The 22,969-nt window shown below is 45.9% G+C and overlaps 2 protein-coding genes across 6 annotated transcripts in view; both read left to right on the plus strand.

The window, feature by feature from the left end:
* Nucleotides 1-738: 738 nt before the first annotated feature.
* On the plus strand, nucleotides 739-18,365 carry LOC118513199 (facilitated trehalose transporter Tret1-like). Of its 2 annotated transcripts, XM_036058691.1 has the most exons (6): nucleotides 739-1,609; nucleotides 3,743-3,775; nucleotides 15,688-16,211; nucleotides 16,287-16,492; nucleotides 16,712-17,316; nucleotides 17,387-18,365. In XM_036058691.1, the coding sequence occupies exons 1-6, from the start codon at nucleotides 1,596-1,598 to the stop codon at nucleotides 17,664-17,666; spliced, it is 1,662 nt and encodes a 553-aa protein (XP_035914584.1). In that variant the 5' UTR covers nucleotides 739-1,595; the 3' UTR covers nucleotides 17,667-18,365. The 2 variants fall into 2 exon arrangements, with proteins under 2 accessions (XP_035914584.1, XP_035914585.1); XM_036058692.1 differs by lacking the exons at nucleotides 739-1,609; nucleotides 3,743-3,775 and adding an exon at nucleotides 8,612-9,754.
* Nucleotides 18,366-20,189: 1,824 nt separating this feature from the next.
* The window catches only part of LOC118511555, a 33,575-nt gene continuing 30,795 nt past the window's right edge, over nucleotides 20,190-22,969 (plus strand). For all 4 annotated transcript variants that reach the window (XR_004906160.1, XR_004906159.1, XM_036054784.1 and 1 more), the window contains exon 1: nucleotides 20,190-21,413. The gene's annotated coding sequence lies outside the window, so the exon portion shown is untranslated. The remainder of the gene's footprint in view (nucleotides 21,414-22,969) is intronic.

Raw genomic sequence — 22,969 nt, forward strand, 5'->3', positions numbered from 1 at the left:
TCAGGATCTGGATTGACTTATAGAAGATGGTCCCCGAAGTTTCCATCTCCGAGTCAAGGATAGCTCTCTCTAGCGCCATTCTATTACTGGCTTCCTTATTTTGATTATATCAGTAGGTGTTCTGAAATGACAGGCCGAGACCTCTCGAGATTGTAGTGCTAGGGAAGAAGAAGAAGTTTTGCCTATACCAGACTGCCGGTGCACAAGACTGACTACTCCTGCTAGGAGTAATATTAAGGCAAGGAAGCCAAAAAAGTGAAAGAAAAACAAGTTAGTCCTGCGTACGGGCGGTACCGATGCGATTAGATATCCAATTCTGCTGTGTGAAGACCAACGTCGCTATCGTCTCGCCCATTATTCAGTTCATCTGGTTTTTTTGTAGCTAAGGTTTTTGCTTGCGATTTGATTATTTTACATAGTTTAAAACAAAATGGTTATCCATATATTTCATACACTGTAGCATACATTCTAATCCATTGAATCAACTTTACAGCGTAATGCTAAAAACTTATCTTTAGTCATTCTCTTAGTCACTAGTTTGACACTCCTGGCTACCAAACGGTGACGTCACACATCCACCAGCTCACCTCCACGCTACTCTCCCGCACCACCCCTCCACCAAGCAAACCGAGGAGTTTCCCCTTGATGACCGCGTTGCGATCGATGACGACATACCAGCACGAAACCGGTCGGTACGATATTCTACTGCTGCTGCTACTGCTGTCGTTCGCGACTGTCCCCGGCCAACGCAGCGCAACAGTTTCTTTGAGCGCTTTCGCCGTGGCGGTTGATATCGCGTGCTCTGTGTGCGCACTACGCTGGTGCGTACGAAAAATCTTACGCGACCGATTCTCGCGTTCTGTAACGCAATCGATTGCAAGTGCCTCTCCCCCCTCAGGGCACAAACGCACAAATCCTTTGTACCGTCGGTTCGGGTGTGTGTTTCGTTTGTTCCCGAAGAAATCGTGAGCGCTTGTGTCACTACGTTTTGCGTTGACCGTGACCCAGCTAATGCAAAGTGTCCTACACACACAGCTGTGGCTTCGGCGAAAGAATAACGGTGCGTAAGGGCGGTGCAAGTGCATGTAAATGTGATTAGTGAAGGAAGAAGCAAAGTTAGCCAGAGTGACCGAACAAAGTTAGAGTTAATTAAATCATAAACTAAACAGAGTTGATGGTTTTGTGCTTTTTTGAATTTAACCTAGAATAAATGTTTATGAGCTTCGTGTGCCAAAATAACTATTGCCCGTACAATCTTCGATAGGCAAGAAAGGTTCGCGTGCCAACAACTGTTATCCTTCCGGTCCGGTGTTGTTCGTGTTTTCGTGTGAGGGTCATTTCGTGAGGCCCAGCGAGTGAAAAGAGCGGTCGCACCGATAGTACCACTAGCCAGTTGTTTGTGGGTTAAGTAATTTCTTTCTACCGAGAAAAGATAATTCCAACGCCCCAACGCAGACGGTGGCCGGACAAACGGCAGACTACAAGCCCTTCCGGAGTGTATTACTACTCCCTAATCGGTTATCGATTTAACACCAGCAACCAACAGCGACGGTATTTGTCCAAACGACGAGCGCACACACACCGTACCCTAGAGTATGGATCCATTAAGGTAAGCACTAGCCGGGTACTACATCGAGGACACTTTTATGGCGCAAACTACGTTGGTGGTATAGACCTGATCAATTTTTTTCTTTAAAGTGACTGAGTTTTTTCTGAGACTAAGTAGCATAAAATTGAAACAGATGGCGTCGAATTCTATTTTACGTGGAACATTCGGTCCTTTACAAATTACTACCAGCCCTTAGATATCCCATGCATGCGTCGTCATGTTGAGCCTCTCTACATTAACACCAAACGTCAAATAGTGACTTCAAGAAACTTGTTGCTGTTCGTCGAAGATCTGTGCAGAATTATCACTTCTCCGAAAGTGGAGGTGTTTTCCATTTTAAGAACGCCATAGAGTGTGAAAATTTGCCACCTCGGACCCCTCAAAAAGTTAGGAAGTTTCTTGAACTCTCTCAGAATCGACCAAGAAATCAATGGAGCTTATCGTAATATTCTTCAAACATTTTTCGTGCATAAGAGCTCCTACAATACTCAGTCGATAGAGTTACAAGATGTCTCACTATCTTTCGGCCCAATATGCACACATGACGTGACGACATTGGTCACTTATCTAATAGAATAGAATCACGTGTTATAACCGATCAAACACAGTGGTGAAGTGTGTGCTGGCATTGTTCTGTTACATCCAACCCACTCACACGTAAGTGTGCTCTCCCCCGTGAAAATAGAATTTACTATGCACCATCACGTTTTTGGATAGACAAATGCATCATGCATCCCGTCATGCATCCATTGACAATGATTCATAATCGACGACAAAAAAAAAAGACGATCAGTTCCAAGTGACCTGGGGCCTCGACAAGAACGATCCAATGGACTATTATTTGATGTTACGCTTCAGTTGCGGTGGTTGTTGCACTCACCTCATGCGCTGCTCCTGCTCTATGCTCGAATAGTAACATCATTTTGAGCTTATGGAGCAACCAGGTACTTTTATAGCTCGCAAACGACCCACCACCAGGTAACTACTTCCGTTCCGGTCATCATTTCCGGTGCGACCGTCGTTTCGTAGTTTTTACTGCTTGTACATTCAAAATGGCTTTGTGGAATGAATTTCCAACGAGGGTCTAATGTAAAAGCTGCAATAATATTGCTAATCGTTACTAATCGTAGGGCCCTGGATGTACGACATTGCGAAACAGCCCCAACCTCTAATAAGCATGTAAATGTGGATTCTCAGAATCCTTACCGAAGATATCAATTCCAAGCCAAGGTACAGGTCAAACCGATCTCCGAAGAAGACCGATGGCCGATGGCAATTATTCGCACGAGAGGAAAAAGGTTCTGGTTTGGTATGGTGGGATGGACCCACGACCTCGCCTGAAGCTATGCGCTGAACCGGGTACCGGTGATTGAAACCGAAGCTCGAATAAGTAATTAGGTGCGGTATCATAATGACATGCTAGAGGTTAGGTTCTTTCCCATTGTCGTATGGCTGGACCGAAAGCGATTAGTCCGCAGGGGTGAGAAGTGGTGACATGCGATCAGGTTTCCGAGCCCAACAGCACCATGAGTGATACAGTGCAAAGCAATCAAATAAGACGCGATCAAATGAGCCATCCCTGAAACATGACTTCCTAGAACATCTCGCCTTACTTGCATCAAGTTAGGGGAAATATGATAGTTCAAGAAGGAGCAACAAAATGCCAAGAAAATCTAAACGGTAATTTAAACTCGCTATTTTGCACGGCACAAATTATGCTCCGTCAGCTAATCAAACAAGATAGCTCGGTAGCTTTTTAATTATTCGCATCAGTTAATACGCTTGCGGTACAAAAGTCACGTATTTCATCATCGCACGCCTCAGATAACATCAAGCGCCCCCCAATCAAGAACTTTGCCGCCAACCGTCTTTACCAGAAGAAAAAGCTAGCTAAACTTCCACTTAGAAATAATATTGTGTGCAAACAGTCGCGGAAAACAGTTGTCCAAGTGGCAAGCAGTGTCCACAAGGTCGTCATCAGAAGCGGGCTCAGACTCCCAGCACGATGGAGTAGCAAATTCCATCATCATAAAAAATCCTATTGCTGCCATTAGTCCCGTAGGAAGTACACGTTCCGTTGCCATGGTACTTTCGACACCAGTATTAATCCTTCTTCTCTCTTTTCGTTTACAGTATCGGATCCAGCGTCCTCAGCTTACACCAACGGTAAGTAACAAACAAGTAGCAGTTCTATTTACCCATTCCCCACTACCAACCGGGGGAAAACCGGGAGAATGAGCCCGTTCGGTCTACTTCCGGTGCAAGCGTTCGTTCGATTTGCTCTGTTGCGTTGTTTACTCGGATTGCATTTGCTTTTAATTTTCTTCCCGGTTCAGGACGACAACGATACGCGGGGTGCTTCGAGTGGACTCTGCATCGTAAGAATGCACCCTTTCTTGCTGGTGCTGTGTTTTGCACCATTTTGCACCAGCTTTGTTTCGTATTTTCTGCCCGGTTCCGACAGCACGACACTAATCTTTTGGGTGTAGGGTTGGGTGGCAAAGAGTAAAGCAAAGTGGATCGGTGACAGAAACCGATCAACTATAACAAACAGTGCCGTTGTGGGAGCAAATAATGCAGCGGCACGCACTCGTAAAGGGTGGTTCGGTTGGTGCAACATGCGAATGCACTTGCAGCCAGTTGCAGATTGTGATGAGCGCAGTATGCACTGTGTATACGGTTTGTTTTCTGCTTGGAGCAGTTCCACTGTTCCGCTAGAGAGTGAAGAATAGTGATTTAAAACATATGCTCAGCAACGAATTCCTTTTCAAAGCAAATGGAGCAATTTCTGGGGTTTTTTTAGTCGAAGGCTCTGTGTCCGAGATAATCATCATAATATCAAAAGTTTCAACAGTAGCTACGTCCAAATTAGTCAAGGAACTCCAACCGATCAAGATTTGTTCCTACTGCGAGTTTTATTTCTCAGCGAAGAAGTTGGCTAGAGTGATTCACATCTTGACGATCGTCTTTGTTCTGTGAATTTTGGTCTCGCAACGAAATGTGGCAGAAACCGGCAAGGAACAACATCGTGACTTTATCGTCTGCTGGCTTTATCGTTCTGATACTATGATCCATTAGTCAGAGCGCGTTCATTTATACGATCAATTATATTCTCTCTTTCTACTTGGCTTTACGACCTCTTAGGTTATGCCTGCCATTTCTGGCTTTCTAGACTTAACGATACGTAGTTGGATAATCAGTTCTTACGGTCTGGATGGGGTTTGAATCCCGGTCCTGCCTTGTGAAGACCGGCGCCTTTATCACTTCCAACACCGCGCCGCCCCTCAAGTATCAGTATATTATTTTATAATATGTTCGGCGAGTGTTGCGGATGCAGAACTTATGTCTCATCGGGAAGCTGTTCGTCAGCGACCCATTCGGCGCGAGCAATAGAGGAGCACAGCGAGCTCGTTGGCTCGATCAGGTGGACTCTAACCTGTCGGAGTACAGCCCTGGGGCGAGTTTCCTGGAAATGAAATGGTGAGCTTCTTCTTCTTCTTCCGTGGCACTACAACCTCCAGAGGTTTCGGCCTGCCATTTCGTACAGGAGAGGCGGTCTGGGTGGGAATTGGATCCCGGTCCTGCCCCTGTCGCCTCGGCCACTGGACCGCGAATCGGTGACCTGGTCTTATAGACATGCTCTAGTGTGGCCAGGCCATATGAACATTATTACAGGTGCATCGCACACACGACCCTGCATGAAATACTACGCACATCAGCGAATCGATAGTGTTCGAATCAGGTCGAGGAGTAGTTTAGTGGATAGGCACCGTCCTTTGGTCCGCTTCACGGGCTAAGTGTCACGATGAAACCCACATAATCCAGCTCAGAGAGTCTTTTTCTGCCGCGACAGGATCCTTGAACTGGGTACCTTTTGAAGGTTCCCTCCCCGTTCGGAAAAAATGGAAAATGGACATTATTATACAAAACACGCCGATCGAACAGATTTCTAAATGTCCTCAGTAATGTCAAACTTCTAGCGGAGCGGAGGAGCTTATCCAATAATGCTGTAGCCCTGGACGTACTGGCAAACCTTTATCAAGGCAACCAATAGTTCTGTATCTGTATCTGTAGCTCTAGCATCTGGTCGTTGAGGTTGAGGACCTAACTCAGAAATTCCTAACCAATATTGAACATTTATTTTTACATCAGCCAGGGTTAAAGTCTCAGCTAACAACCAAATAGATGCTCGGAAAGCATTATCAAGAGAATCTTTATTGGATACAGTATTCAAACACACTTAACTTCATTAGGTTATCTGTAGTTTAAAATGATTACATTTAGGTTGAAAACGATTATTCCCTGATCAAACAAAAGTATAATGCGATTAAAGTATTCTCAACGATGTCCAGCCAGTGTGTTTAGCGAAGGGCTTACTTTTTCAGCCCAACAGAAATTAGTTCCAACAGATAACAGCGTGACGTTTTCTTGCAAGCCGAGCACGCTCGCCTATCGATGACGTCACGCTTCCGGAGGGAAGACTAGTACTTGAGCGATAAAAAAAACACTGCACACACACACGCCAACCCCCAACCATCGAACGCCATCGATTATCAGTATTGGGTTGTGGATAGCACCCATCCAGCATGATTGTCATGTTACGACTCAAATTGCGCCAACCACCGAACGGCGCACGATCTCTTGAGAAGTGTGTTGTGTGTAATCTGACCCACTGCACTGCACCTCGGTTCCCTTCAGGAATGTGAGTACCCGTGCGCTTTTACAGACTCTACAGCACCACTAGACTAACCTACAAACCGTGCTAGCGGGCTTTATGTTTCGCTGACTCCGAGCGAAATTGTATCGGAAAGTGGTAGAAGTTTCGTTTATCGTGACTTGCTCGGAACCGCACCGATCGTGAGCGACAGTTTTGCGAAGCATGCTGTCAGCATGATGTTTACAGTTTCCGCCCAACACCCTTCTACCCTTCGATGTGCTGCAGTGCGTTCTTACTCCAACTTTCGCGTGTCCCCGTTCGGCGATAACAATTTCGCGAGCTATAGCTGGGAAAAATGAGTCACGATCAGGAGAAGCCCGGAGAAAGTATTCTGCAAACGACTAGGATGGGGCGCTCAGAAAATCAATAAGAATTAGCGTGGATTAGTGTGTGTGGTGGAGGTGCGAAGCTTATCGAAGGTGTCGGTTTGGCTGGTTGGGGCCGGTCTAATGAAATAGATAAAGCGAATTAGTACGCAACCTTATCGGAACACTCTTTATTTGACTCACAAAGACTTTACACGCAACATTGCATTATTCCGGTCGGTTCAGTTTTTCGTGCTGTGATAGGTGAATGACGAAATTTCGAAGACCCTTGGTACATTCATAATCATACAAAAACAATGGCAATGACAGCTGTATCCGCATCTCAACGACCTTTACGGAGCAGAGTGTGTACCGAGAAAGGGATTTATCGCCCGATCGTTGCCCGCTGTACATGAGATGCAAATCATTAGCCGGCTTTATGAGGGTGTGATGAGTTTTAATTTTAACCCACGCGCTCGAACCGGCATCCTCTGGTTGGTTCCGCTGTTGCACGAATTATCGCGAGCGGTTGAGCACTGAGGCAATTAAGTAAACACATTGTGAAAGTTTGCACCACCACACCAGAGTGATGAACATCGGTAGGTTGGTGAGTCCGCTGCCGATAATTGGGGCTCGGGTGTGGCAATGGCCACGGTAATGTTACAACCCCCTTAGTTACAGGTGTAACGATGATTTTGATCCTCCAATATCTCAACTTTGATGAAGATAGGTGGCACACGAGCCACGGGCATGGAAATTGATGCCAACGACACTGACAAACTGGCAACTTGACATGGCAATTACTAAATGCCACTGTTATTGCACTTAAGCTGCTTCTGTTTTGAATTTGGTGGTTTTTGACGCCCGCTTTCTTCTCTCGCCATGCTGCTGGAAAGTTCCCCCGGGTTACCATGGCGAGGTTCTTCTTCCTTGTTTTTTTTGCCTCTCTGTACGGCCACGAACCAGAGCCGTGATGATAGAATGATTCCTCTTGCGGACAGTTTTCCATTACCGTACCGAACAATGTAAACAGAGCACGCAAGACATATTGGATCTTTTGCCGACCGCCTTAATGTCCGACCGCAACATTAACTTTTCAAACCGAAACCCAGGAGTAGGGGCTTCCATAAATCAAACACCGGCGCGAAACAAACACGGCCTACTACTTTTGTTGTGCAAAAAAAGCCGCTCGGAATTTCCACTTTCCTTTCCTATACTAGCCGGGGGGGGGATGAAAGTTTGATCATGAAAGACTTCCGGATGCTAGACTATCGCCGGCCTTCCTTCTTATCTCTTGACATTGATGAACTTCGTGTGTGCGTGTGTTGTTGTATTTCGAGCAGGAAAAGCGAAAATAGTTTTTCCTCATGTTCAAAGATCATTTTAACGGCCCACGTCTGTTGAGTCTGTAAGCAAACATTCGCCGACGAAGATCAAAATCATCCGGCTCAATAAAGTCAATAAATTGATTTTCGGACGCTTCTGGTCTTTTTTCGCACGATCTCATAGCGTTTGATCTTGAACTCGAATTTCCAGAGCCGGAAAATTCTTCTCCACCATCGTCGACGGTAAAAACGATAAGTTTCGGGTGGTTCGTGTCCTCGCTATTGGACTATTGATCGCCGAGTTCGGTCCCGGGTGCTCTTAAATAGTTCAACGTCTGTTTGAGTGTTCTAACATTCGTGCTTCCTGCGGCACTCGGCATCACGGGCCCGCCACCGGCTCGTCCGAGCATCCAAATTTGGCATTGAACTTTCACTCACTCTGCCTGCCAGCTCGTCCGTTCGTCTGGGCCTGTCGTCACTGAGTTTCGTGGGGAGGTGGGGAGGGGAGAACACGGCACGGAAGGGAATTTATTTTTGCATTGAAAGAAAAACAGCACCACCACAGTCACACCGTACTACACGCGCGTGAGCTTGCGAGCGAACAGTTTTCCCAACCGACCAAGCAGCGGGGTTTTCCCGATGCCCGAACCGGGTCGGTTCTAACCGGCTGCAGTGTTGGTACCGCCAGCTGATTGCAGTCGTTCGGTCACGGTCGTCCTGACCTAAAGCACATTCACTCCGGGGCGGTCCTTTTCGGTTCGGGTCGGTTCCGTTCGGTTCGGTCCACGCTGCTGGATGACGGTGACCCCGTGTGCGTATTCGCGTGCAGGCCAAGAACAAAGAGCCGTTGTAGTTATAGTTTAAATCGCCCAATGTTCTAAGGGTAGAAAATTGGTCATCGAGAAGAAGGAAGCGTTTCCCGTTCGTTAAGCAAACCAGATTCTAGCGAAGAAAGTTTCCATTACGTGTGTGAGTGTTTGTTGTAGTGTAACAAAAACAAATAAAAAAGGGAAAACCCGTTCAATTGACCGTTTATCGATCCAATATTCATGAGCGGTAACGATTCGCCAGCCATCACTACTGTTTGGTGCAATATAGCGAGAGCGAGCTGCCCATCAAATCAATTCTGTTTGTCGAGAAATGACCGGAGTTCGGCACAGCCCAACCGCTTCAAATCGCATTGAGCATTCCGACCGATGCAGTTGACACTGTCGTGTAGGCAAGTGAGCTGCCAAACAGTTCCAGCTCCACTGGTGCATTGTGTAATCGATAGCAGCAACAACAGCGGCAACCCTAAGCTACGAGCTTTACTAATCCGGTTTGTGTGGCACATATTAGTGGTTGCGTGTACATTGTATCGGATCTGGCACCCGAGAGAAATGGTGCAAAAGGGGAAAACGATACCCTCCCTACCACGCATCGAGTGAAAAGTCCCGCCGGGAGTTTCCACCGGCAGTAACGGGTTTGACACAATTAAAAGTTTTACTCCCAGCCCGTGTGATGTAAAGTGAGGCCCGGTGTAAGTGGGTAGGCACAGAGTGATAGGAAAATTATGGTTGTCACCCCGATCGTACAATTACCAGCGACCGTAATATTATAGCTTACGTTCGGAAAAAGGTCATAACAGGCTAGGGGCAGCAACCATCAGCAGGAAAAAACCGTTGTGCAACATTGTCCTAGGTCCTGCCCCGGTTGGATTGATATAACTGGGAAGCCATCCTCAAACCCCGCGGACAATCGGGGAGTCGGAAACAATCGGAGCCGGAAAATTCCAAAACACTCATTGAATGGAAATAAGGTACGGAGTACATCAGGGACATCAGGGACACGGAAACGCATCGGGAAACGATCACATTCAAACAAGCATTCAACATGGTTCATCAACGCGCAGTAACGGTCACATTTGCTTGCCTTCCATTTTGTTTCCCATCCGCTGGAACCAACTGTGACAAGGAAATGCTTCTGGAAGCATGCGATCAATCGACACACACACATTCCTTGCCAATGACAAATACGCAACCTTACTTGTGGCACAGTTTTGCGCGCCGGAATGCCAATATCACACCACATTGCAAGGGTCAATGCCAGTGTCCCTTCGGAAGGCAACTTGTGCAAGTTGGAGTTCTCGCTCTCTCTCTCCCCGTTTAAATTTAAATTAAACTCCGTTTCGACTTGCCAATCGCGGCTGCATGTGACACGGGAAAGCAATTCTGTTTACTTTCGATAAAACACCGGGTTGGCTATGCTCGTCGACGGCACCTTGAATCGGTGCCAGGTTTGTCGTGCTGCACTCAGCTGGTTGTACACCACCTGTCCGGCCGTACGAGTTACAAGCATGTCATTCACGTTCAGCTGATTAGACCGCGTGTGCGGGACTTAGATTCAAAATGGAGGGACAGGAGTCAGCTGACTAATGAGTTGCATTCCGCCGCACCGGCTGGCACAGCTAATGCACTTGGCACACACCGTTGGTTCAGGTCGTGTGGGAACTGAGCAGCACGTTTTCTGAAGGAAGGAAATAATCTTGTCATCAAACACTAAACGATCAACAGTAATACTGTTCGTTTTGATGCATAATGGAACAGAATTGAGGTTAGGAATCGATAACACGGCGATGATGCTCGTTGTTGAATGTTTGATCGATTCGCTTACTGCCGCTAGAATCTATCAGTGTCTCAACTCAAAGCATTTCCCTCAGCTGGTTTTAGAGGACAGTTAATGACTTCCTTTACCGGATATGCCTCTCGAACGCTCCTCATTCTAAGCCACACACGTCTCTAGTCATTTCCGTAGCACAATCGCCTAGTCTGTACGCGATCGGTATGCTAAATCCAGGGCCATCTTACCGCATCGCTCACCATCTTGGGTGTCGATTTGTTGAATTTGGTTCCGTTCCAGCCGGCGGCAGACGCAATTCGTTGCCACTTTTCAAAGCGTCAGTACACACCGCCAACTGAAGCGAACTATAAAAACGGATCAATCGATCGAGTCGGATCGCTGTGATTCCTTAGCCCATCGTCCAAAAATAGCTTCCGTGGTGAGTGCGGCGGCATCTAATGTAAAAGGTGCAACGTGAATCTTTCGCGCTGGGTTGAGATCAGCTCGATCGGCTAGATGGGTGTGCTCATGGTTTGTGTGTTTGTGTGTGTGCTTTAATCTAATTAATTATGAATATTTACAGTCAGCACTTCATATTTGGAAGGGATATTTTTCATTGCGCTAATTATCGATGCGGTTCGTATCGGCGCAACAAATCCCAGGTCCTATCGACTCATCGCTTACAATATTGATGCCCCCCGAACATTGGTCCGGAAGACAGTCCGGATAACTTCACTTTGCTTTGCTACAATTGCTGTATCTTCTGAGATTGTTTTTACGACTCTTTGCCAGTTTTGCAAACCGAAGTAACGAAGTTGGAAAGTTTGCAGTAATTACCGTTACCACTGTCGACCGGATGGCACCCGAACCGGTTTCGTTGGGTAGCTGAAGTAAAGAAGAGGCATCAGCAAACGTCTTAAGTTAGCTCCCTCCGGGCGATCTATTCACGTTGCTTTGTGCTCTTCGCTTTCGCAATGATTGTCTACCATTATGCCAGCTGGTAGATGGGTTTGTTGCCAGCTGACGGGCGGTTCTGGCGAAGGTTTTTTGAGGCGTGACACGGCATAACTTAAGCGTACATGGGACCGACGACACTTGGAAGGCTTTGATGGATCATGTAAGCAGCAAACGGGCTTGATCGTTAATGTTTGCAACGTTCAGGATTTATTCAATGGATTTTCTGGCTGAAGGAGCTGGGCGTGAAATATGATGTCCTGAGGTTAATTATATTATCATTTGTTAAGAGCTGGGAACAGCGTTTAATTCATAAAGAGGTACATATTTGGCCGGTAGGCAATTAAAATTAGTACTGACAGACAGGAAAACATTAAACAGTATACAGGGATATCTTGAAGTCCTTCATCATTAAGTCGCAATTTCGAAAACAAGATCTCTCCCATCTTTGTTTTTATAGAGCACAAGCTCTAGATCTTTAGACTCGATGTCGATTTTTAGAATGCCTTCTATTGTTGGCCTCTATCCACTCCAACCCTATCAAACAGACAGCATTGATTTACGATCCAACGCCCGGGAAGAGTGAGCTAATTGTGGCCTAAATTACACCCGATTACACTCATCATAAATTCTTGTAAACTTATCAAGTCAGCCTTTATCTTAAGCAAAAGATGATTCAAGTGAATATGCGCGCGTGTGTGTGTGTCTGATTGCATTTGCGGTAGTACGCGAGAGCTTAAGCATCAATGAGTAGATCGATCATATTCACATGCTTATCGTAGCAGCTCCACATTGTCGTCCGTGCTCTCATGGCGTTGCAGAGTCGTCGGCTTCACGTGACGAAACGGTACGCGTCTTTTAGCCGTACGCGAAACAAACTTATCGCATCATCTTCTACCTGGCTGCCGATTAGTAGTAAGTGATAGTGAAATTACGCTGCTTCGTAGCAACCGAATGCGACCGCCATTAACGGGCGAAGATTTAAATACAGGATGTTTGGTGGAGTGACATTGCAACATGTGCGGGAAGCGAGTGTCTGTTGCGTCGTGCGTCGTGAAATGGTCAACTGTCAACTCGTTAGATGGTTCGATTACCTGATAATAAGTCGTCAAGGTTAGGCGAAGGCAAAATTTCTTCACGCTGCTTGGTAGTTTATCTCTGTGTCGCAGATAGGCAGACAGGCAAAAACAACGGTCGTCACAGTGGCTTTTGCCTTGGACTTTACGGAGCACCACCAATCATAAACGAAGCACCCGAAAAGCGGCTCCAATACAAGAATGCATTCATGTCTGGTTTTTGTTTTTTGGTTGGTTAATCTCTTAAGCACGTGCTGCTAAATGGTGATAAATTCATATGGAACGGTGTGGGTTGCGGTGGACATCAGATCGGTGCGAATTAATTTACACATTTCGGATTCAATTCCATGTTTTGTTTTTGTCCAGCCATCCTCCCGACACGTCGCGAAGAATGATAAATTTCGCGTTCTCAGACCCGAGCTTTAATGGGTTCGGGGGTTTCTGCAGCATCAAACCGGTTCCCGAACACGGGGTGGCGATGCGCCGGAATATCGACCGGCAAACATTTAAACCATTTCTCAGACACCGCGACGCCAACCGGGTGAAGGTCAACGTCACGGTGCTGTAGAATACCTTTCAAGGGTATTTCTCCTTGTACCGGGCGAGCTGGTGTACGCAACACATCCTGCCCGTATAGTTTTTGTTTTCGCTGTGTGTGCAAATAATTCGGATGAAAGACCGGGCAGGGCATTGAGAAAGCATAAGAGGAATAATAAATGAACATGAAGGGAGAAATGTTTGCTGAATGGTTTTCGCCACCGGCTTTCTTGCAAGGGATGACCCCCCGGGGATGGATGACAATGACTGTGATTGAAGTTTCAAGAGCAACAAGATCGATGGAACAAAGTGAACACACTTGAAAGCAGTGTCTTCAAAGAAAATTTGGCTCTATCAGCTATCCTACTAATTTATTGAGTTTTGAAAATGAATGGTGGATGTCTCTTTAAACTTTAAAGTCGTTCTGAAACTATGTAGAAATTTAATGCCACGAAGCCTCATTTTATAGCCTCTTCTGAGCATTTTCCTCTTGAGCGCATCCCAATGGTTTTCGTTCGCTATAGACATTCTCCATGTTTGAGCGCCGTGACCGTGTACTAGGTCTATGAATGTTCTTTCATTATAAAGAATTTACAACTCCTCAGAGTGACTGATTTTTGTTCTTGTTAGGCTTACAATCCTGAAACCGGTGTGAAATGTGGCCCGAATTTGGCAGTGTTTTAGATGGTTTTAAAGGAGTAGATCGTCTATCTTTAACCAACCTTTTGATAAACCTGTATTTATAAGCATGATCCCTGATTTAGTGTTGTTTCGTCATATCCTTGATGGCCTTGATTTACTCTCAATTAGCTCAGATATTATTTGTTCCCAAAATGGTTGTATGTTTAAGCTGAGCTTACCGTTTTTCTTCTACCTTGGCGCTACAACCTTTAAAAGTCTCGGCCTGCCATTTCTGGCATTCTGTGACTTGATATTACCCGATTCAAAGTAGTGAACCCAGGTGTACGGGGAGGCAGTCTGCATGGGATTTGAACCCCGGTCCTGCCATGTTAATCGCACGACGCCGTTATCGCTTCGGCCACTGGACCGGGGTTCAAATCCCGTCCGACCCATTCTCCCGTAGTGAGGACTGAGTATCCAACTACTTGGTATCAACAAGTCTAGTAAGCTAGGATGGCAGGCATGACCTAAGAAGAAGAAGAAGAAGACTAACATTGTGTATCAAATAAAGTAAAAATACTGCAGATAACTTAAAGAATTAAGATAGTTATCGATTCCTACCAGAACAGAGATGGATTTTCCTCATCGGCATTATTACACACGGGGTTGTCTGATAGTAGGAATTGTTTCCCACTTATTCAATTAGTTCTAACTTTAGGCTCAACAGGGGGAAAATATTGTAACAACTAAATCTGAGCTAATCCACAAATTCTTCAACTGCCATTTCTTCACTCAGTCAGTGCTCTGATATTGCCAACAAGTGTTCAAGTGCAGTTCTTCGACTCTTATTTTCCCCATCTGCTTTAAATTCACTGAAATTGCTGCGGCTTATTTCTTCTTATGTGTAGCATTAAGCGCATGGTACGAAATACGATGGATAGTTAAACTGATCCCTAGAATACTGCTTTCGTCGTTTGTTCTGAATTTGAGATCAGAAATTAAATCTCGAATATATTCACAATTTCTGAGAGATGTGACCTCTCTCTTAATTTCAAGTCTGAAATTTATTACTTACTTGACTTGATGCTGTCATGTAGTTGAAACGTCAGTCTCACTATGAGGGAACGGTCGGAATGGGATTTGAACCCGGGTCTAAACGTATGAAGACCGGCGCTCTAGCCTACCAGAGCGCCCTATGACCTAGAATAACTGAAGCATCTGTGTGTTAAAAAGAAAGGATGTTAAAGTATCCACACAAGTATCCGCGTTGTTCACTTATTCATATTAACCACCTTGAAATACATCCATTGAAGAACTATGATGATCAAGAAAACAATGGTGCTATGGTAAAATACCAGTGAAATAGTTATTGTTTTGCTTTGGTCCAACGTCCATCCAACGATGATTGATCTGCTTCCTGCTCACTTCGTGAACCTGAACAACATTATTAATCAAGATAATTAAAAGTTTGATTAGTAGCTACACCCAACCGTGCATGCTACTCGTGCATGATGAATTGTGCTCATAAAATGTGATAAATTTGCGTGACAAATCAATGAAGATGATCTTGTTCTGGGCACGCTCAACACGATGATTGTGATTGCAGTTGGCACGCGGCATACCGTTTAAAGAGCCGCGTCCCATCTAATCGCGGAAGTTAACAGAATCCGCGGCACGATCGGCTACTGCTCACATTGCTCCATTGACCAACATGTAGGCTTTCTTCTGATCTCACCCCACCGTTGGCGATCGTTTAACAGTAGATACAAACCAACCCCAGCAAGCCTTGACCCCGTTTTTGTTCAACCAGCGGATCAATTGAGCACAATTTTAACTGCACTGCGACCACCGTCATCACCACCCTCTCGTGCTGCAGTGACATCGTTCTATCCCAACCGCGTGTACGTTAATCGGTTTCGATTGTTTTTGCTTTTCCTTTTCGCAGAGAAAACAGCGAGCAGCACAAAGACGATGCGTTTCGAGAGATCATTGCTAGCTGCCGGTCGCTGAGCAAGTATGAGACGAACATCAAGTCCGCCCTGCCCCAGATCCTGTCGGCGATTGTGGCCGCCTCGTTTCACATTGTCATTGGCATCTCGCTGGCGTACTCGGCCATCCTGATCCCGCAGCTGGAGCTGCCCGGCAGCGACATACCGATCACGAAAGGCCAATCGTCATGGATCGCGTCGATTATCGTGATCATGGTACCGATCGGTTCGCTGGTCGCTGGCGTGATGATGGAGTTTCTCGGCCGGCTCAACACGATCAAGCTGGCCGCGGTGCCGTGTGTGGCGGGCTGGGTTGCGATTGCGCTGGCCAACAACTTCACCTGGATCATGGTTGGGCGTGTGCTGACCGGTTTTGCCTGTGCGCTTGGCACCAGCCCAGCGATCGTGTACATTACGGAGGTGGCCCGGCCCGATATGCGCGGTTCGCTGATCTCTTCCGGTCCTACGCTAGCTTCGTTGGGTAAGTCCAGTGCACCGTGCAGCGAGTGATATCCGATAGAAAGACATGGTAACAGGTTGGTTTTGCTTCTTGCAGGAATGGTTATTGCCTACGCCAAGGGAGCGTTTATGGATTGGCGGACGGTGTCCTGGATTTGCATCATCTACACCATTGTGCCGGTGCTTCTAATTCAGCTGTTCGTGCCCGAATCACCTGTGTGGTTGGTGTCGAAGGGACGCATCGAAGATGCAGCACGGTCACTGCGATTCCTGTACAAAAAGTACCCACAACCAGAGCATACGGTATGGAGCAAACCAATATCCAATCATTATTGAGAGCCATAACTCGCATCAATTATCCCCCCTACTGTCGTGTCGAGGAACACTGGAAACCCATTAATAACAATCATTTTCTCGTCATTTTGTACCATAAACCCTTTTAATGTCTCACAATACGAGCATTTAGTCCCTCCCATAGACATCGTTAACAATTTTTCTATCGCTTTATACATCAACATCCAGGACCAACCACTGTCGGAGATGCATCTGAACGCGTTGCTGAAGGAGCGTGAAACCAAGCTTGCCGAGGCGCAGCGGAACGTTAACCGGCACGGTGTGCAGCAGTCGAAACTGCGCGGCTTCCTAAGACCCACCGGCTACAAACCGATGATCATCCTGTTTTGGTTCTTCCTGATCCAGCAGTTCAGTGGCATCTACATCACGCTCTTCTTCGCCGTAACCTTCATCCAAGACGTCGGCACCGAGGTGAACGCGTTCACGGCCTCCATCTTCGTGGGGTTGACGCGCTTCACGATGTCACTGCTGAACGCTTGGCTGCTGAAGCGATTCCCCCGGCGCCAGCTGGTCATGGTCTCCACGACCGGTATGGCCATTTGCATGTTTGTATCGGGGCTGTTTACGCTGTGGATCAAGGAGGGTACGACGACGCTGACCTGGATTCCGGTCGTCGGTTTGCTGCTGTACGTGTGCTCCTCCATGATCGGGCTGCTTACCATACCCTGGACGATGACGGCCGAACTGTTTCCGACGGAAATTCGCGGCATCGCTCACTCGATATCGTACTCGATGGCGAACCTGCTGATGTTCTTTGCCGTCCAGAGCTACAGGTAAAGCCGAGAACCGTCGCCGTTTTAGGCTCCTTTTTCTCAACCATTATCTTTTTCGGAATACTTTTAGAACCATAACCGATCTGCTCGGTGGAGCGTACGCCGTGCAGTGGATGTTTGCCGTCGTGTCTGTGATCGGATTTTTCTTCGCCCTCTTCTTCCTGCCGGAAACGCAGGGCAAGAGTTTGGCCGAGATCGAAGCGTACTTCGCCGGGAAAGCGCAACCTCAACGCGTACCGACTGAACCAGCGGCCAAACCGTCCGTGACGGAGCATCTGATACGTAGCCCGAGTCGGGAGGCGAAGCTGAAGGAGGTTGAGCTGATGCTGAAGAACAAAAATGGAGCTTAAACTGGAATAGGGCAAGGCAGAACACGTTTACAGGAATAAGTGTGAATTGTGCACGATACGGTACGACAACGCAAAAAAAAAACGGGCCGGAACTGACAAATGGCAAACAGTTTTGCTGAAAGATGCTGTGGACGCAGTTGTACTTAATGTAGGCTACGCTAAGAAAATAGCACAACGAATTAATCGAGAAACTGCCCCGCCTGGAAGTGTCGTGGTGTATGTGCCGTATGCAAAGGAGATGCTGTTTTGATGTATGAGGCAATACATCAACAACTTACACAAAAAAACGTATTTATTTTTAGTATTTTGAAATTCCGCAACACCTTAACAAGCGTCGAATCGCGGGTCAGAAAGAGAGAAATCGAGCGAGTTAGACGCAATGCCTCTAACCTGCCAGCAAGGCGATAGATTTTTGAAGGTGTACTGAGAGCGTGGTTGTTGTGTTTTCTAATTGATTGATCACTTTCGTTTGGTGCCGCTGTACAGAGCAGCGCGCAAACGATTCGGCAGACTGAGTTTGATGAAGCCATACCAGCATGAGGACAAAATCTAGCACCACACACACACACCACACTGGTGAAGCCATTTAATGCAATCCAAGTTCAAACACACAGTGTATTAATCGTATTCGAAGTATTTGCAAGTGCGTAGATATATTAGTTCTAAAATAAACTTGTTGAATGAAAGTGCGACCGAAAATGAGTGTGTTTTTGTGTCACGGTTTCTGTACAATTTACTACCGATGATGACGAGAAGGGGTCATCACTGGTGGACGAGGCGACAACGGCGCCGGTCTTGACACGGCAGGACCGGGGTTCAAATCCCATCAAGACCGTTTCCCCGTACGCAGGGCTTAACTACTTTACTACGGGTAAAACTAAGTCACAGAAAGCCAGAAATTGGCAGGCCGAGACCTCTCGAGGTTGTAGTGCCAACGAAAAAGAAGAAGATGCCGAGAAGACTTTTTATGATGCTTAAGATAATGAAAACAGATAAAATTTATGTATAAAACCATGCTAGATTTTAATGTTGATTTATTCTAATTCAATTCCCATTCAAATAACCCAAAGCATGAATTAGCATGAGCTTTCGTGCTCGAAAAAAAAGCCTTGACAAAGAAAGCTTTCACAAACTGCTCGAATCGACCTATGGGTAAGTAAAATTCCATGTGGACAACTTTTATTTAAGAAAAAAATGAGATTTAATTAAATTTTTAGAAAAGGAACTAAAACTGGAAAAATGTGCCAAGACAAATCTGATCAAAAGATATTTTTGTCTAATTCAAACTACTTAAATTTTTCGAAATTCTTGGAAATATCCTTCTTGGCCAAACGACCTCTTAGGTCATGCCTGCCATTTCTTGCTTACTAGCCTTAATGATACCGCATAGTTGGAGAGTCACTATGGGGGGACGGCCCAGATGAGATTTGAACTCCGGTCCTGCCGTGTGAAGTCCAGTGCAACTATCCCATCTACCACGAGGGCCGCCCTATGGAAATATGAAGTGAAATATTTAAGTTTAAAATCCAATAAATAAAAAAAAGGTATTCTGTTTTTTTTTATTTAAAACAAATAGCAAACTGTTTAATAATTTGACTTACTTTATTTCATGTCTCACTTAAAATTAAAATTACAGCATTGTTGTTTGAGAATCGAGCTTTTGATGCCGAAAAGTCTTTCCAAACAGTCATCAAGATTTAGCGCTGTATGATTGATTTATTTATCTGTTTATTAATTACAGCGGACAGATGCTAAATCGTCACCACCGCATGTGATGACTGCAAATTACAACTTCACGAAAAAACAATTAGACATTTCCTCCTAGTTACTTCCCATATCCCGGGCATACTCGGTTGCTGTATGATTAATATTTCAAATATTATTAGCAATTCCTGAGTAGAGGAACTGTAACTTTTTCTTCTACAAAAGCGAATTATTTTTTTATCAATAATTTGTAAATTACTTTCTATCCTCCAAAAGCTTTCTCAAACTCCGCTTGAGCTTTTCATCTCAACTGTTTCCGTGCTCTATCTCTCTGAATTGCTCAACGAATAAAAACTTGCTTTGTAGCATTCTGTTTACGAATTTTTCCGCATCCAACCGAAATGAGATTGTTTTACGCACACATACACACACACACGCGCACAGTCATCGTAAACACTACTCCCACCTTCTACCGTAGCGGCTACGGTGGGTAGTTTTGTTTTGGAAAACTTTGCCGGAAAAGCTTCCTGAGCGCAGCAATATATGGAGCAACAACATAAAATATGCTTTAGATGTTGTCAAGAGAGGAACAGAGAGCGAGAGCGTGTGAAATTTTGAGAGAGAAACTGCGAAGCTTATGTTTCGGCGTTTATTGTATTGTTTATATCAAAACCAGCGTTACTCTCTCGCTCGCTGCTTTATCGAAGCGCTGCTCTCCGATACCGAAGCACCAATTTTCCGATTCAACGAATATCCTCGTTGCCGAAGAGATTTTCGCAACATGGAAAAAACTGCAGCATATTCTGCTCTCACACAGTCAGTCATCTTGCGAACGGTGCCAGTGCAGCAAGGAAGCTCGGAAAACTCCATGTGCTAGTCGAAGCGGATGTGGCTGGTGGAGGAGTCTTGCAGTGTAGTTTCTGTAGGGCGCAACTTGGAAAACAAAGCAATGCAAGTGTATTTGCAAGTGATTGTGTACTGAGAAGAAAGCGTAAGGGAAGGATCGAGGGAAATAGGAGCATTTTGAAAGGATAAATAGTACAAGCGCTCGTTACTGCGTAGATAGTAGCTAGCATTCTCACCGAAAGAAGAATCATAAACGCACGCACGTTTGTGTCGTTCGATGTGACATTCAGATGACAGGGTGCCTGTGAAAGGCAGTGTGTGTGTGCGTGTGTGTTTGTGTGAAAATCTTTTAACTGCAAGCCGACTCCGTTCGAACAGGGAAGGTTCTGCACGGCACCCAAAGAAGGCACGTACGCAGTCTACCATGGGCGACGGCATCATCGCTTGCTGCGCCGGTCTTCTAAGTGCCCAGAGAGAAACCCCCGACCGGGAGGAAAATTTTCGATAGGAAAATTGGGCACGCCGAGTCGAATGCAAAAGGGCACAACATTGTGCGTACCGAATAGCGTTGTGCCAGTGTTCGATCGGGAAAACGAAAGGCCGAAGCGAACCCTTTCGAAAGGGAAATTGTGGGAAAAAGGTCTTGAAGCACACTTGGAAAACCCTACCCACCCATCCCCTTTCAAAATCGTGACCATCATTCGTCATCAACAGCCGTTTTTTGTTGGTCGGCTGTCGGGCGGTGTGAAAAAGTGTGGTGAGTGAGACTGGGCAGAAAATATTTCATCATCCGGTTAAAAGTCAAAGTGCATTCGGTGGAATTTCCAATGATGGGAGATTGCTTTTTGAGGGTTTAAGAGTGAGTTAAATGTAAAAAAGCTCCAATTTGTTACAATCAAGTGAATAAGTTTCCGAATAGAATCGAGCTGAAACTTCCATATCACGTGCAAAAGGAAAGATCTGTAGTGCAGCCGATTTTTGCACAAAGAAAAGCATCGTCGGTAGATTGTGTTTGTGTATGTGTGTGCTGTTCCTGTGTACGTGAGTTAATGCGCCACAAGTTCTTTCTTTGCCATCTCGCGCTTTGCACGGTGCATCCAACGATACCACACTGCACAAACCACGGTGCAGAAGCTTAAACCTTTAGACGATACCGTCTAGTACTGCAGGAGGCGAAGCAACCAAAGTTTAAACAGGGTAAGTTTAGAAAGTTATTAAAATACTCAGAAAAATTTAAATACTTTCATCATTCGATACGACTGGATGGCCAGCTTCTTATTTTCTCACCCACCTCCAATGAGAAAGCAATTCGTTTGTCCAACCGAAATAAGGACTTCTCCCATCCCAACTAGCGGTGCCGTTGTGAAAATGTAGGTCAATAAACTTGCCATTTAGCTCACCGTAAATACGTTTACTGTAACAAAAACTACGCTAACAGGATCTCGATCCGAGGGAAAGGTGGTAATGTGCGACAGAGATAGAGAGAGAGAGAGAGAGCGCGCCATACAAAGCGGATAATAGAAAACGGTGAAAAGGAGAGCCTACCGGCCGGTAAAACCGAGCGAGAGAGAGAGAACGAGAGAATAACAGCATGAGAGCGAGATTCTCTCTCTTGAGGACGACCTCCTTTTTCCTGGCTGCTTCGCTATGTGCTTTCGGTACCTTCCGAGAAAATGGGGGAAAAGCTTGAACTGGAAAATTGGTAGGACGTCAAGGCACCGTTTCGTCCTCAACCATTAACAACACCCAGCGTTGGGCACACAAAGACGACGGTTTTGTCTTTGCCTTGGCTTGTGCTTTGTCCCTGTTTGCCCGCATTCACCAGCATTGTTGTTCAAAGTTTTGTCCAATTTGTGGATACTGACTGACACTGAAACCACACAACTCCATCCTACTTCGGGACCTTTTAGAAGCACTGACGGGGACACATTTCCATATGGTAATTAAGCCAGCTCTTGCAAAAATAAATGGAAAATATTTGCACAATGCCACCGACGGATCGTTAACCAGTATTTAAACGCGGTATCTTTATTTTCGCGGGTCCATATTTGAACACTGACGCGCTTTTAAGTGTGATAATCATGGCCGTACAGCTAACTCGCCCGATTAATGCTTGTTAAACATCATCAAACAAACAGCTCACGTCTCGCGCACTATAGCCACGATGACTATTGGAGCACGTGCATTCCCTGGGGAATGGAAGTTTTGCTGTCGCTGTCGACTTTTGGCCCGTCGATCGTTGTCGAGAGCAATGTTTTCGCAATTCCAAAGCACCGGTAGTGATTGTTGGCGGCGCACATTAAGCGAGTCGTACTGACGGGCTAATAGGACTACCCGGGCTAAAAGAGCCGCAAAACACACACAGAATCCTAACATAACACAGTACTTTCAGTTATTAAAAATACAGTTTCGTGCGTTGCCTGATGGAGCCTGGGGCTCGGGTTTGGATGGAAAAAGAGCACATCAACCACACCGAGGCGGAATGGCTCGCAGCACAAACACACTCGGGGAAAAGCCGGAGCTTGTTTTATCTGGCAGGCAAGCTTCCCGACACAATTGTGGCTATTCTTCGCTCGCCTGCTCCGTGTTCGCTTATGCCGAGACAGTGGGTAGTGTGGGGAACTTTCCTGGGGGGAGATGCCGGCCGACGAATCAAAAGTTGTCCTGGTGAACAGATTTCATCAGGCTAAGTATTAGAAATGAAACGGATAAGAGATTGAAACGGAACTTTCCGCCAATTTCCGGGGAAAAGT

The sequence above is a fragment of the Anopheles stephensi genome, chromosome 3 (assembly GCF_013141755.1).
Source record: "Anopheles stephensi strain Indian chromosome 3, UCI_ANSTEP_V1.0, whole genome shotgun sequence".
Classification (NCBI taxonomy): domain Eukaryota; kingdom Metazoa; phylum Arthropoda; class Insecta; order Diptera; family Culicidae; genus Anopheles; species Anopheles stephensi.

Bases quoted from the DNA above. Each gene is read 5' to 3' on its own strand.
- LOC118513199 (XM_036058691.1), top strand. The intron at 3,776-15,687 runs GTAAGTAACAAA...TCCTTTTCGCAG, and splicing joins GTCCTCAGCTTACACCAACG to AGAAAACAGCGAGCAGCACA. The intron at 16,212-16,286 runs GTAAGTCCAGTG...TGCTTCTTGCAG, and splicing joins TCCTACGCTAGCTTCGTTGG to GAATGGTTATTGCCTACGCC.